This window comes from Balaenoptera borealis (assembly GCF_965194805.1).
Source record: "Balaenoptera borealis genome assembly, chromosome: 15".
In the NCBI taxonomy this organism is placed as follows: domain Eukaryota; kingdom Metazoa; phylum Chordata; class Mammalia; order Artiodactyla; family Balaenopteridae; genus Balaenoptera; species Balaenoptera borealis.
Window position 1 is genome coordinate 13,310,610 of NC_138871.1, and position 13,909 is coordinate 13,324,518.

General features: G+C 46.5%; 1 protein-coding gene across 2 annotated transcripts in view; it reads right to left on the bottom strand.

Moving 5' to 3' along the window:
* Positions 1-5,697: 5,697 nt before the first annotated feature.
* The window catches only part of SMYD1 (SET and MYND domain containing 1), a 39,300-nt gene continuing 31,088 nt past the window's right edge, over positions 5,698-13,909 (bottom strand). For both annotated transcript variants that reach the window (XM_082357867.1, XM_082357868.1), the window contains 3 exons: positions 11,970-12,133; positions 10,648-10,816; positions 5,698-9,802 (listed from right to left, as the gene is read on the bottom strand). In XM_082357867.1, coding sequence (XP_082213993.1) covers positions 9,644-9,802; positions 10,648-10,816; positions 11,970-12,133 — 492 coding nt within the window. In that variant the 3' untranslated portion in view covers positions 5,698-9,643. The remainder of the gene's footprint in view (positions 9,803-10,647; positions 10,817-11,969; positions 12,134-13,909) is intronic.

Below are 13,909 nucleotides of genomic sequence, written 5' to 3' on the forward strand. Positions count from 1 at the left end.
TTATGTCCTGTCCCACCTTATCTAGCTTTACACCCTTCCTATAATATACACTCCAATAGAGTGAAACAACCTCTCATTCCTCTCATAATTTAAGTGCCACCTCCTCCAAGAAGGCTTCCTAAACTGCACAGCTGAAAGTACTCTTTCCCTCTCTCTGGCTTTTTATCTGCACCAGTCTATTGGATGAAGTTCTTCCTTCCTTGCTCTACAGTTTTCCCCATATGTTAGCCCTCCTTCTTCCATGTGGAGCAGGATCTTGGGGGAAAAAATGGGAGACAATTATTTCAGGAACTAGGACAGACTTAAGGAAAGTGCTTCAGAGCTTCAGTAAGAACTCAGAGTTGGAAGATACAGGGAAAAATACAACTAATAGGAGACTACAATATGCCATTCACAAAATAAATTCCAGATGAACTAAAGGGCTAAATGAATAAATGTGAAATATTAGAAATAGATATGATGATAGATAAATAACTTGAAGTATAGAAGACCTTCTAAAACAAGGTGCAACATCCACGAAGGGAAAGATTAATTCATTTTACCACCTTACAAATTTTAAATTTGATATGAAAAAAAAGACACTGTAAACACAGTTTCCAAGAAGAAGCAATAATGTGGGAGAATATATTTGTGGCTTACATAACAGAGGTTAATAGACAGAATATAAAAACCTCCCCCAAATCAATAAGAAGACCAACAAGTCAATGGAAAAGTGGGTTGAGGACATTTACAGGGAATTCACAATATGAAATATGCTTAGTCTCACTGTAATCACAGAGGAGGGATGTAAGATGAGATATCATTTTACAAATCAAACTAGTAAAACATAAAAAGATTGACCACATCCAGTGTTTGCAAGGATGTGATGAATGGCTCTCCCATCAGTTGGTGGAGATGTAAACTTGTACAGCCCATTTGGAGCACCACTTAGCAGTATCCGTTAATATTTTCAATGTGAATTTCCTAGCACCTAGCAATGCCACTGTTGTACATCGCCCTAGAGATGTGTTTAAACATATGCACAAAGAAGCATATAAAAAATGCAACAGCCAAAAACTGGAAACAAATGCCCATCAGTAAAAAAAAGATTAGATAAACTGTGCTATGGCCACACTCTGAAATAACCTTTGGTAGATTAAATGGACGAGGTAGATCTATATGTACTGTTACAGGACTATCTCTAAGACCAAGCATTAAAAAAAAAAAAATAAGTTTCAGAACAATATCAACAGTACAATATCATGTAAATTTTATTAAAATATGAAACCAAATTATCTATTTATATAGATATACAGATATGTCTATGACCATGGATGGCCGGAACACCAGATAATAGCCATGACTTCTGTGGCAGGAACAGGAATTGGGTGGGAGGTCAAGAGAGCTTTTTGCATTATTTATATTGTTTGAATCTTTTACAAGGAACTAATTTTGTGGAACTACTTTTTTAAAATGAGCAATGACTTTTTAAAAAGCAGATGATTTCAAGTAAAAATAGTGGGCTTGAAGGCATGGTTCTAGTTAACTAATCCATGATTTTGGACCTCAGTTTTCCCATCTGTAAAATGGGCAATACAACACCTTCTCTCGTAGCTTTTGTAAGGAGCCCATGAAATGATGCCAGTACCATGCAAATAAAACATGTCATCATTGCCACTTGGATTCCTAGGAAACTGCGCTTGGGTTTGACATTTAGACTTTTAGTAGCAGAAGCTCTGTTACTGCCCAGAAAAATTAACCTCTGTGAACAGATGGAACACAGAGAGGAAACAAGGTTTGCTTAGGACCACCCAGCTGATAAATGGTGGAACTGAGGTTCTTTGACTCTTAAGCCACAGGAGGCGGAAAGTAGTAGAAATAAGGTCTTCTCCTCAGCAAAGCCTCTAGGGATCTGACAAACTTCCCAAAGTCTCCTCCTAACTGGGAACAGCTCTGGATTTAGGAGGGGATTGCTTGTATGTTTTTGCCTGAAAAGGAGAATTCATTTTAAATGCTGAATTTGGATTTCGTACAGGTGCCTAGAGAAATCTGGGCCTGAAGCCTGCTTTAAATAAATTGAATAAATGGCTGTTGATGGTACCAGCTATTTTTAACTTGACCCCTAGTCTCTTCTGACCCCTCCCTCTTCCCTCCGCCTGTCTTGTGGGCATCCCACTACCAGAGAGGGCTCTTTTCCTGTGACAGCGGATTGATTTGTAAAGAGTCAGTTTTGGTGTCTATATCCATACAAAAGTAGACATTTCTGTTGTTGTTGTTTCAACTGATTGTCATTAGAATAAAGAAAGTGATTTTTTGGGGGGTGGTTGGGGGGTTGAATATAGCTCATATTCAATCTTCAGACCATTTTTTCTATATATACTAGAGGCATCTTGACCATCCTATGATTTTCTAGTATTTCTTACCAGTAAAACACAGAGATGTGGAATTACATGTATCTTCTCCACAACCTAGGCTCATTCAGCCAGATCAGGGCTGGGCAATGCTAAGCTCTGAGGAGACAGTAATTCCTGGGAGACTTGACGTCTAGCAGGGAGACCAACCCATAATCCACATGGCGACAGTACGATCCGTGCCGTGATGCTGATGTGTACAATCACCAGACCCTGTCTGCCTCAGAAAATGTCTCAGTGGAAGTGAGGTTTCAGCCGACTCTCAAAGCATCTGAGTGTGTTTGCTTGGCAGGGAGGTGTGGTATAAATGGAGGCTTGGCAAGAGATGAGGCTGAGAAGGACACAGAGTCTCTGTCATGAATATCCTGGTAAGGAGTTTAGACTTGATCCTGGAGACCATAGGGAATCATTGAAGGGTTTTCAGCTGCAAGAGGAACATGATACTAAATGCACTGTAGCAAAATAATTCCGGCCATGGTGTCGAGGATCAAAGAGAGGGCCATGGCTGAATACAGAGAGACCATGAAGAGACAGTGGCGATGGTCCAGGCAAGAGATGTTGGGGACCTGAACCAAGGTAGTGCCTGTGAGGATGGAACAGAGTGGAAAGGTTCACGAACATTTAGGAATTAGAGTCAATGGGATCTAGTGACTAGGTGTGAGAAGTAAATTAGAAAGATATATGTCAGGGAAATACTGTATGACATCACTTATATGTGGAATCTACAAAACACAACAAGCTAGTGAGTATAACAAAGAAGAAGCAGACTCGCAGAGAGAACAAACTAGTGGTTACCAGTGGGGAAGAGAAATATAGGAGTGGGGAAGTAAAAGGTACAAACTATTATGTATAAAATAAGCTACTAGGATATACTGTGCAACATGGAGAATACAGTCAATATTTTGCAATTACTATAAATGGAGTAAAACTTTTAAAAATTACTCCCTATATAGTGAATCCCTATATTGTACACCTGTAACTTATATAATATTGTACATCGACTACACTTGAATTTTTTTAAAAAAGAAAGACACATGTCAGGGATGTATCAGCAGGAAATAAGGCTCACTCAAAAGGGTTCTCTTGATGAGAATTTAATGAAAGCACCATATACAAAGGTGTGGTTTGAATAAGGGGAGCCTACGGGGTAGGTGAGGCACCCAGGGACCAGCAACCACAGAAAACCATTACCACCCATGGGCCTGAAGCGGCAACCTGGAGGACAGCATTACTGGAGCTCAGTGAGAGCTGGGACCCTTCGAGCACCACCCAACAGGCGCTGGTTAGGCAGGGAGGGGGCAGGGAAGAGGGAACGTGGTGGGGAATAACACCCACCTCTCTCTCCTTCTACCATCCCATCTCCTGCCAGTGTCTCCCACTGGCTGAACAGGAAAGCAGAAGTCAGCCCTTCTGGGCGCAGAGCCAGGCAGAGAAGGGTGGAGAAGGAATGTAGGGAAGGGAAGATGGAGACAAAACTAGCACAATGGGAATTCCTTTAGTTGTGAATCAAAGGAGCCCACTTAGGACTTCCCTGGTGGCGCAGTGGTTAAGAATCCATCTGCCAAGGCAGGGGACACAGGTTCAAGCCCTGGTCTGGGAAGATCCCACATGCCGCGGAGCAACTAAGTCCGTGCGCCACAACTGCTGAGCCTGCGCTCTAGAGCCTGTGAGCCACAACTACTGAGCCCACGTGCCACAACTACTGAAGCCCATGCACCTAGAGGCCAAGCTCCGCAGCAAGAGAAGCCACCACAATGAGAAGCCCGTGCACCGCAATGAAGAGTAGCCCCCTCTCGCCACAAGTAGAGAAAGCCTGCGTGCAGCAACGAAGACCCAACGCAGCCAATAAATTAATTAATTAAAATTTAAAAAAGAAAAAGAAACCCACTTAAACTGGCTTAGGCCAAAATTAAAGGTGGGAGGGGGTAGTTCACTGACTCATGTAACTGTCAAGCAGGAGTGGAGCCAAAGCCTTACAAGAATGTCATCAATACTTCTCACTCTCCTTGTCAACTCCTTTTTCTCCCTCGATGCCAGCTATGTTCTCCCAGAACTTTCCAGGCAGCAGTGAGTCTGACTACCAGCATCTCTAGGGTCACAAACCGAGAGCTTTTATTCCCAGAGAAGGGCAGGGATTCCTTCTCCAGTTCAGAAGGGCCCCAGCAAGGGGCCAACTGCCTGGCATGGGTCGCATGGGGTACTGGACGCAGCTAGGACCAGCTCCTGACTCAACATACAGCTTGGGAGCTTGACACTGGCCATGGTGAGAATATTTACACTGAGAAAAATCAGCAAATGTTACCAATCAGGGTTCTTCACAACTTTGTTGCTGAATGTTTACCAGCAAACCATTGTGGGTCGGGAAATGCTGCACCATCATAGGTTCAAGCTGGGTGAATGAGGAAGAGAAAGGAGGCAAGTTGGACATGGCTTGTCTCTACCCTTCACCTCCACTTTCTTAGTAGGAGAAGGGACATCCTAATAGAAGCATGGTTGGAATGCTCATGGACCATTTATGATGGGCCAGGCACTGTTCTAAGAGCCTTACATTTAAAAAATGTAATGCTTTTTTTTTAATTAATTAATTTATTTTTTATTGTTGGCTGCATTAGGTTCTTGTTGCTGCACGTGGGCTTTCTCTAGCTGTGGCGAGCAGGGGCTACTCTTCATTGTGGTGCACGGGCTTCACATTGCAGTGGCTTCTCTTGTTGCAGAGCACGGGCTCTAGGCGCACGGGCTTCAGTAGTTATGGTACGTGGGCTCAGTAGTTGTGGCTCGTGGGCTCTAGAGCACAGGCTCAGTAGTTGTGGCACACGGGCTTAGTTGCTCCGCGGCATGTGGGATCTTCCCGGACCAGGGCTCAAACCCGTGTTGCCTGAACTGGCAGGTGGATTCTTAACCACTGTACCACCAGGGAAGCCCAAAAATGTAATTCTTATAGCAACACTATGTGCTAAGTAGAAATAAGGAAACTGAGGCATGGATGAGATAACCAGTCCAAGGTCATCTAGCTAATATCAGGAGAGCTGATATGAACTTAATTTGTGTCAGTGTCCATAATCTTGAGAACTACACTGAAGTATTCTCTAAAACTGCACCGTCTAATACAGTAACCACTAACCACATTGGCTATTATAATTGAAATGAAATAATTAAAAGTTCAGTTTTTCACTCATATTAGACACATTTCAAGTTCTCCATTGTCATATGATGCTAGTGGCTACTGTATTGGCCACAGATAGAACACATTTCCATCATGACAGAGGGTTCTATGAATAGACTGTCAGAAAGAAAGAAGCCACACACATTTGCTTGGAAATACAGAAAATTTAATGGCCTCTGTGGACTGCGGTAACATAAAAACTCGAGATACACAGTTTCATGTCTCTTCTGCTCTGATCTAAGCAAATTCATTCACTTATTCATTCATTCATTCATTCAATACACATTAACTGACCACCTACTATGTCCCAGGACCTGTGCTAGGTTCTGGGGATAGAAAGATGAATAAAGGAACAAAGCTCCTGCCCTCCAGAGGCTCACAATCTGATGGTGGAGGCAGACAAGTGAAAAGGCAAATCTAAGGCCATGAGGGGAGTGTGATGATGGGAGATTCAAGGATAATATGACAGACTCAGACAGGCAGCCAGCTGAATCTAAGGCTTTCAGGGAAGACTTCACAGAAGGGGTGATTTCCAAAGTGGGTGTTGAACGATGAATCTGAGTTGGCAGGTTTCGGGTATTTTAGAGAGAATGTTTCAAATCTCAGAGAGGCACAGGAAAACATGGGTCACCCGGGGACCCGTGACTGAGTGGACCTGACTAACGTCTCAGATGCGGTAGATACTCAGGCAGTGACTAGAACAGAAGTCAGATGTTCTCCTCAGGGGTGGAAAGAGGGCAGCGCTAAGGAGGAACAGGTGTCGGGGTGGAGAGAAAGGAATGAGAAAGAGCTTCCTTTTGGACACGCCAAGTTTGATGTGCCTGCAGAACGTTCAAGAGGGTAGGCGGGGCTGGTGCTCAAGAGCAAGGTCAAGGGATACAGATTTAAGGACATCAGCCTCAAGGCAGTGATTAAACGAAGGGCCTGACTGAGTTCATGGGGGAGGGTGTGCAGAGAGAGATGAGGACAAACTGAGAGTGACCAGAATGAACAAAACCAGCTCCAGGAAATGCCAGCCTATCAGGGGCAGGAGAGAAACGGGGCCAGGGGAGAAACCTCATTAGAGGATCATCGCAAGGATATGGTGCCTGGAAATCAAGGGCTGTGATGCCAGCTGAGGCAGAGAAGCCAAATAACACGAGGGCTGAAAAGTCCCCACGAGAGTCAACCATGGGAAGAACCACGTTCATGGACTCAGGAAGCCAGGCTGCAGTGGGTTCAGGAAGAAATGGAAAGTAAAGAAAGGCAGATAATAACTGTGGGAGACAAAGCCTTTTTAAAAAATACTCAGCCTTGAAGATTATGATCAAAGTGTCCCCAGCACGTCTATTAACTGCTTTGAAGAAGCCAGTAGACAGAGAAATGTGAAGAATCCAGGGTGAGAAGGAATAAACGGGAAGCAAGGCCCCAAGGACCTAGGACAGGATGGGGTCCAAAGCACAGGTGGAGAGTTTGGCTTTGGAGGAGAGGGGCTCCCATTCCACGGGTGTGAGAAGGAAGCGGGAAGGATGAGCACAGACACAACATGTGTGAACGTGGGAAGAGGAAATTGAGGAATCCCATCTCCTGGCCTCTCCATGAAGCAGGAGATGGGGTTCTGCTGAAAGCAGAGGACTCGCTCGAGGACAGAAGTGAAGACCTGAAATAACCACTGGGCAAAGGGAGAGCCAATGAGAAGCACAGGAGCACGCCTGGGCTGCACCCCAAGGCCAGCTGAGGTTGGAGAGGAGGCCATGGAGGTGCCTGGGCTGAGAGGTGCCCTTTTCCTGGCTGTGCTCAGACCTCCAGGTGCAACAGAGGAAAAACAAGACAGCTGGATTCATCCAGGCCTGGACTCTGCCGAGTAGGAATGGGGGATGGGCAAAAAGGAAAAGAGGCTGATGCCCTGGTTATCCGGAAGGATGTGAAGACAGGAGGAGGGTGACACACTGGAGAAAATACGATGTCATCTAGTTATCAGGGGTGGAGGAAAAAGGGAAGTGAACAGATGGGAAGCCATGACCAGAGTTAGACATCAAAAATGAAGAAATTGGGAATTCCCTGGCGGTCCGGTGGTTAAGACTCTGCCCTTCCACTGTGCGGGGGCACAGGTTCGATCCCTGGTCGGGGAACGAGGATCCCGCATGCCACAGAGGGCGGCCAAAACATGGAGAAATTATGGGTGATGACAGTGTCCAGAGTGTAACTAAGAGAGGGTTTTAATGGAGGAAATGGAAAGACACCTGGAATTGAGTAAATAAAGAATCTGTAAAACAAGTGGTTTAGATGGTTTGTGAAAGCGGACTTCGAAGACACCAAATTTGAGGAAGAGGGGATGGAAAAGAAGACCATGAATGTGGGGGAATGACCAGCGGTGTGGCAGGTGACAGTGACAAAGAAGGGAAGAGGTTTGGGGGAAGGTTTCATATGAGGATAGAAGAGGGACCATTTGAACTGGCACAGTTAGGTCCCCGGCAGAGGGCTGGTGCCATCCTTACATGAGCTTGGAAGAACTGTCAGTCTCCCTGTGAAAGTTCTGAAGAAGCAGGTGTCCTCAATGAAGAGCCAAGTGCCAGGTACCAGTATTCTGCAAAGAGGTGGCACCTTTGCGGAGTTTTTGTACAAAGTTTTTGGCACATTGACAGAGCTGTTGGTCAGGTTACAAGGGAAGCAGTGGATCATTCTGAGGATGAAAGGGTGGGGATGGAGGAACTGACACTTTAGGCACAGATGACAAATATGGGGCCTGATGGGATCACCTGACCTCAAGATGTTAGCTAGAGCTCTGGGGTCAAGGGTGGCCCCAGAGAGTGTAGAAGACTTGGTGACACTCTCAAATGGGGGGCTTTTGTCCAGGATTCCCCAAAACATTTGTGAGAAGTTTGGGATCCCAGAAGATAACAGGACAATGGGACAACTAGATTGGTTGATTCCCAAGACCCACACTCTTGGGTGGAAACCAGAGCAGCCTCCCAGGAGATGAGGGCAAGTTGGTCACACTCCCAAAGAGGTCCTCACCTAGGTGTGCAGAGTCCAGACTAGACATTCCTTCTGGTAAGAAAAGCAGAGGACCCAGGGAATGGACAATGAAAGAAATCAAGCAAGGGAAGTCATAATTATTCATTACTAAAAAATAGAGATTTACTGGGGGCCAGTGATGAAGTCTAAGCTGGTAAAGACCACCCAGGCACATGTGACAAAATAAAAGACCCAAAGGCCAATTCCACTGGACCCATGATCATCAGGTATGTGGGTTTCCAAGTTTCTCCCTCAGCTTCACCCTGAAGAGACTTCTTCAATCCTAGGAGGCCAATGGCCAGAAAAATCTCAGCTATTATCCAAGTAGCCCCACGTCACGGGAATCACAAGGCTTGGCAGGGAGGGTGTGGAAAGGAAACACTCCCTCTCTGTGTTCCAAAAGTAGTTTCAAAATAATGCTGGGAACCCAGACTTTAAACTGAGGCCTCAAGTGGTTTGGGCAAAGCCCTCCTTCTGCGTACGTGCCCTTCTGAAGAAGTTTCAGTTCTCTGAGTAGGACCTAAAAGGCCCAAAGACAGCCTCTTCTTCATAACTCCACACTCGCCTGAGGAAAATGAACATCACCCATCCCAGTCAGCAAATCCTGAATATTCCAGAGACACCTGCACAGATAGGTGAGCGGCCACCTGAGACTCCAGGTACCTGCCACCCTTAGCTCAGCTGTCATCTCCTCCATGACACCCTCACCACTACACACACACACCAAACACATGCCCTCCACTGTACCCCCTCTCTCCATAGAGTTTACCATTGCATTTATTATCACACTGTGCTTTAATTGTTTACATTTTGCCTCTCCAGCTACATTTGGAGCTTCTTTATCCCTATAAATATTTATCCCAATAAATAGTTGTAGGAGGAGTTGGACTGGTCTGGGATAGAGTTAAATTGAATTGAACTGAGTTGAAACGAACCGAAATGACACTGGGAAAAAAAGAGTAGGACATTCCCGCAGCAACAAGGCTGAGCGTTATGCTGATTTCCTCATCAAGGGTCTCCCCAGAAACCCACCACCTCCAGAATGTCTCCCCAGTTCCCCAGCCACGGCGCCCCTCTCCCACCAGGCAGGTCCTCATTGCTTCTTGTGGAACAGAGCCGGCGCCGGCTCCTTGCTGGGTTCAGCCATGACCTGCATGGGCTGGTTGTTCAGGGCTGCCTTGCGCATCTTGTGGTACATGAACTCGTTCTGTTGGAACATGCGCAGCTCCATCTCCGTCTGCATCCGCATGGCCTGTGGGACGCGGATACACCGAAAACAGTGATGACAAGCCCCCAGGATGTGTTGGTTTCTGACCTACCTTGGCCCTTTTGGAAATGACAGACTATGGGGTAAGCGGCTCCCAGCCACTGAGATTCAGCTGTACCTCCTCAGAGGACACACACACACACTCACACACTGCGAGTCTAAGGTCCTGACAGTGGACTCCATTTGTTAGGAAGAGGGAGTCAGACCCCTGAGAGAGTAGCTTGAGGGAATGCTTTCAGCAGAGAATGTTTGTTCTTAGGAACTGCTAGGTGGGGACCTGGATTTGAGCCCTGGTTCCTGCACTTAAGTCCCATCAACACTGTGGGCCATCAGGCAAGTGACTTAATCCCTTCAGCCCTCAGTTTCCTCATACATGAAATGGGTGAGATTCCCTTGTACTTTACAACGGCCGGGAAGATTACAGCATGTGACACATAGAAAAACCCTCATTCTCCCATATGTTAATTCAAGAAATATTCATCAAGGGCCAGGCTTCGTTGAGGGGCTGAGGTTAGAGCAGTGAATACAATGACAAACACTTGTATTTGACAAGCTTAATGTACTGACATACATTCTATGACACCAAAGTCAGGCTTGGAGCATCCCAGCGTTCGAGTCTCAATTTTGCCATCCACTCGCTTTGTGACTAAGGACAGGTTACTCCCCTTCTCTGGGCCTCAGTTTTCTCAGATGTAAAACAAGGGGAGTGGACTAAGCATTTCTGAATTCCCTTCTGGTCTAGCAGGCAATCTAGGGTCTTTCCAAAAGCAGAGTCTAGCACTCAGCTTTCATCTTCAGAGAGCCCAGACCTGCCCCAAGAAGCCACTTGCCTCTAAGTCCTTGGTGATGGGGTGGGAGGGTCCGTGTGTCACCAGGAGAATGCCGTAGGCTTTGCAGATCATGCTGTGCCCCACCTCAATGTTGCCAGCATGCCAGTTGGTCAGCCCTGTCCGCATGATGGCCATGCCCAGCTGGGCATTGTTGGGGTGATACAGCTTCCTGTAGGGGCAGAGCAAGTAATGATAACACATATTCCCAACCTACCTTTTATCTGCACAACATTTGACAACTTATAAAGTGACCTCACTGATTAAGTCCATATACCCTCCCACCAGAGCTGTGCGGTATCAGCCATCAAGGGAGACTAAGGCACACAGAGATGCGGTGAGATGCCAAACACCCCACGCAGTGAGGCTGCAAGAGCTGAGACTCTGACCTAGGCAACTGCGCCGAGTCCTAATGGGGAAACGGGGTCAGGATTGTACTTGGAACTGGAGTACAAGGAGCTGGGAGCCTTCAGGGGCTCCCCAGCCATCTCCTTTGAAAGGGCTAGGAAGTTCAGGGGAAAAAAAATAATTTGAATGTCCTTCTTGGGACAGAGTTGTATTTTCACCTCCTTGGCACTCTCTTAACAGGACTTCCTTTTTGCATGTTGTACCGTTTTCCCAGATTTTGTTGATGAGTAACATCCACTCAAAAAAAATGCAACTTTCTTATGCCAACGTATTCATTTGGCCAGAAATACAAATTCACATGCCAATGTGGACACATAAGGCAAGAGAGGACATTAGCAGAGGGAAGGCAAAGGAGTTGCCTTTTACAATTTATAAGCAAGAATGGCTGACACCTCTTTTTTTTTTTTTTTTTTTTTTTTTTTTTTGCGCCTTGCTGTGAAGCATGTGGAATCTTAGTTCCCAAACCAGGGATTGAACCCACTCCCCCTGCAGTGGAAGCGAGGAGTCTCTACCACTGGACCACCAGGGAAGTTCCTCTTTTTTTTTTTTAAATAAAATCTAAAGCTGACAAGATTGCCTCTATTGATTGTTAGGGGGGAAAAATACCTTTCGAAGCACTTAAAATCAAGCCAGATTTAGCCTTAAGGAAATCACAAGCAGAAGATGCCTCCCACATGATAGACAAGCTGGAGGATTTGGGAAAGACCAGGGGTGATACATAGATTTCATCTCAGGTATCAGATCTGGTTATTTGGACATGATTGCTCAGAACACCATGATAAAAAGACTCAGTTATAAAGAGGAGAGTGATCCGTTACTGATGCCTGCTGTGGGCGCAGGAGGGAGAGGTAGCAAGATGTACGCCATCCCTTTGCCATCCCTGGAACAGACACATTTCCAGGAGGATTGTCACCTACATATAGCCATCCACCATCCTCCTGGCGTAGTGTGAGGCCTCCTCAAAGGCCTGCAGGTAGGAGAGGACCTCGGAAACGGTACTCAGCATCCGCAGCGTGTAGATGTTGGTGTCAGCAAACACTGGCTCCTGCTTCTGCAGGCACTCCCGGCATAATTTCACAACCTAGGAGACACAGGCCCTGTCCGTTATCCCTGCACCAGAGCACATGCTTAATTCACATATGGCAGCATCACGGTGGCATTGGACACTCGCTCTTCGAAGCTTGAGGAAATTGCCGGCAGAGAAGGGAAAGCATCGCTTTTAGCAAAATGGTCCTGTTTGGCTTAAGATGTAGGGATGGCAAGGGTAACCGTGGGAGACACAGCTGACATGGCAGAATGAGGAGTTATCATAGAAGCCAGTAGGGAGTTATGAAAGCCATGTTCATACATATATACGTACTTCGTCTCACAACAACGCAATGAGATAGGCCCTACTAATATTCCCATTCTCCCAGACGAGAAAACTGAAGCACAGAGGGGCAAGTGCTTTGCCAAAGTTACACAGAAAGTGAGCAATGGAGCAAGCATTCAAATCAAGCAGTGGAGCTTTATCTTAACCATCATTCCCATGATTCTGCATCCTGGCTGTGCTTTGGAGTCATCTGGAGAGCTTTTTTAAATCCCGATGTCTGAGTCCTACCCCAGACCAATTGAAACTGAATATCCGGGGGAGGGACCCTGACATCCTTCACCTCTGCCCCTGGGTGGCCCTTATGCACAGTGACGTTGGACAGTCATGCCCTGCTCGAAGCGTACAGGATGGATTGGCAGAGAGAGAGGCCGGGCGACCCATCAGGAGGAGGCCACATAGGTCCTGGTGAGGAAGAAGATGGGCCCGACCACAAGCGGCTTTATAGTCAGGCTTTTCCGACTGATTCATGTGTAGACATATCTTCAGTTACACCCTACAAAGTCAGGTGGTCTCTAGATTGTAGTGGTTCAGAGTTCTCCTCTCCTTCCCTTGCCACCCTCATGGGAGAAATGTCACACAATTCTTTCCATTTCAAATGCGTGGAAACCAATTTTCTCTGAGACTCTCCCAGAGGCCCATGGGGCAGCTGGGTAGGGGCGTGACAAAGTGTGAGTTGGCAAACAATCCGTCCTGAAGACAATCCTCGTTAAGCCCACGGGCAGCGTCCAGCCCTGCACCCGACCCTCCCAAGCTTGAGCAGAGAAGAGGACAAACGAAGAAGAGGACAGAGGAATGGAATCAGGCGCTCCAGCCCCTACCTCGAGCCTCTGCCATAGATTTTCCATACTGTACAGCAACGCTTTGTTCATGGGACTCTCTCCCCGCAACCCGACAGAACTCCTGGGAGGCAAGGAGCATGTCGTGTGTTGGTCACCCCAGTAAGGGCTCAAAAATGGGCAAAGAATGAGTGAGGAAAGGAGGCGAATGAAGATAAGAGAAAAGCAGATAGAAATGAACAGAAATTCATCTCCCACATTGCCATGCCCTAGTGCCATCCAAACCCAGCTACCAAATTGTTTAAAGAGCTTGGGGGAAAAAATACTGATTCATGGTCCCTGTGTTCTGTTGCAGACTAGACGAATCACACCTTAGGGGGTGAGACACGGGAATCTGTATTTCCAACAAGCTGCCTGAGTGAATTCAGTGCAAGCACATGCTCTGCAGGTCAGTGTTGGCAGTGGGTCTCCACTTTAGGTGGTTGTTGAAATCACTTGGGAGCTTTAAAAATCTTGATGTCTGGGTCCCACTCCTAGAGATTCTGGAGGAATTGTCCTGAGCATCAGGATATTTTCAGTGATTCTAGTGTACAGCCGGTTGAGAACTCCTGGTGTTTCTAGAGCCAGGGTTGAATGCACAGTTAGTAGATCTGGAAACTGTAGCCAGGACACGAGAAAGCAAGACACCCACTGCCATTTCCATTCCTCC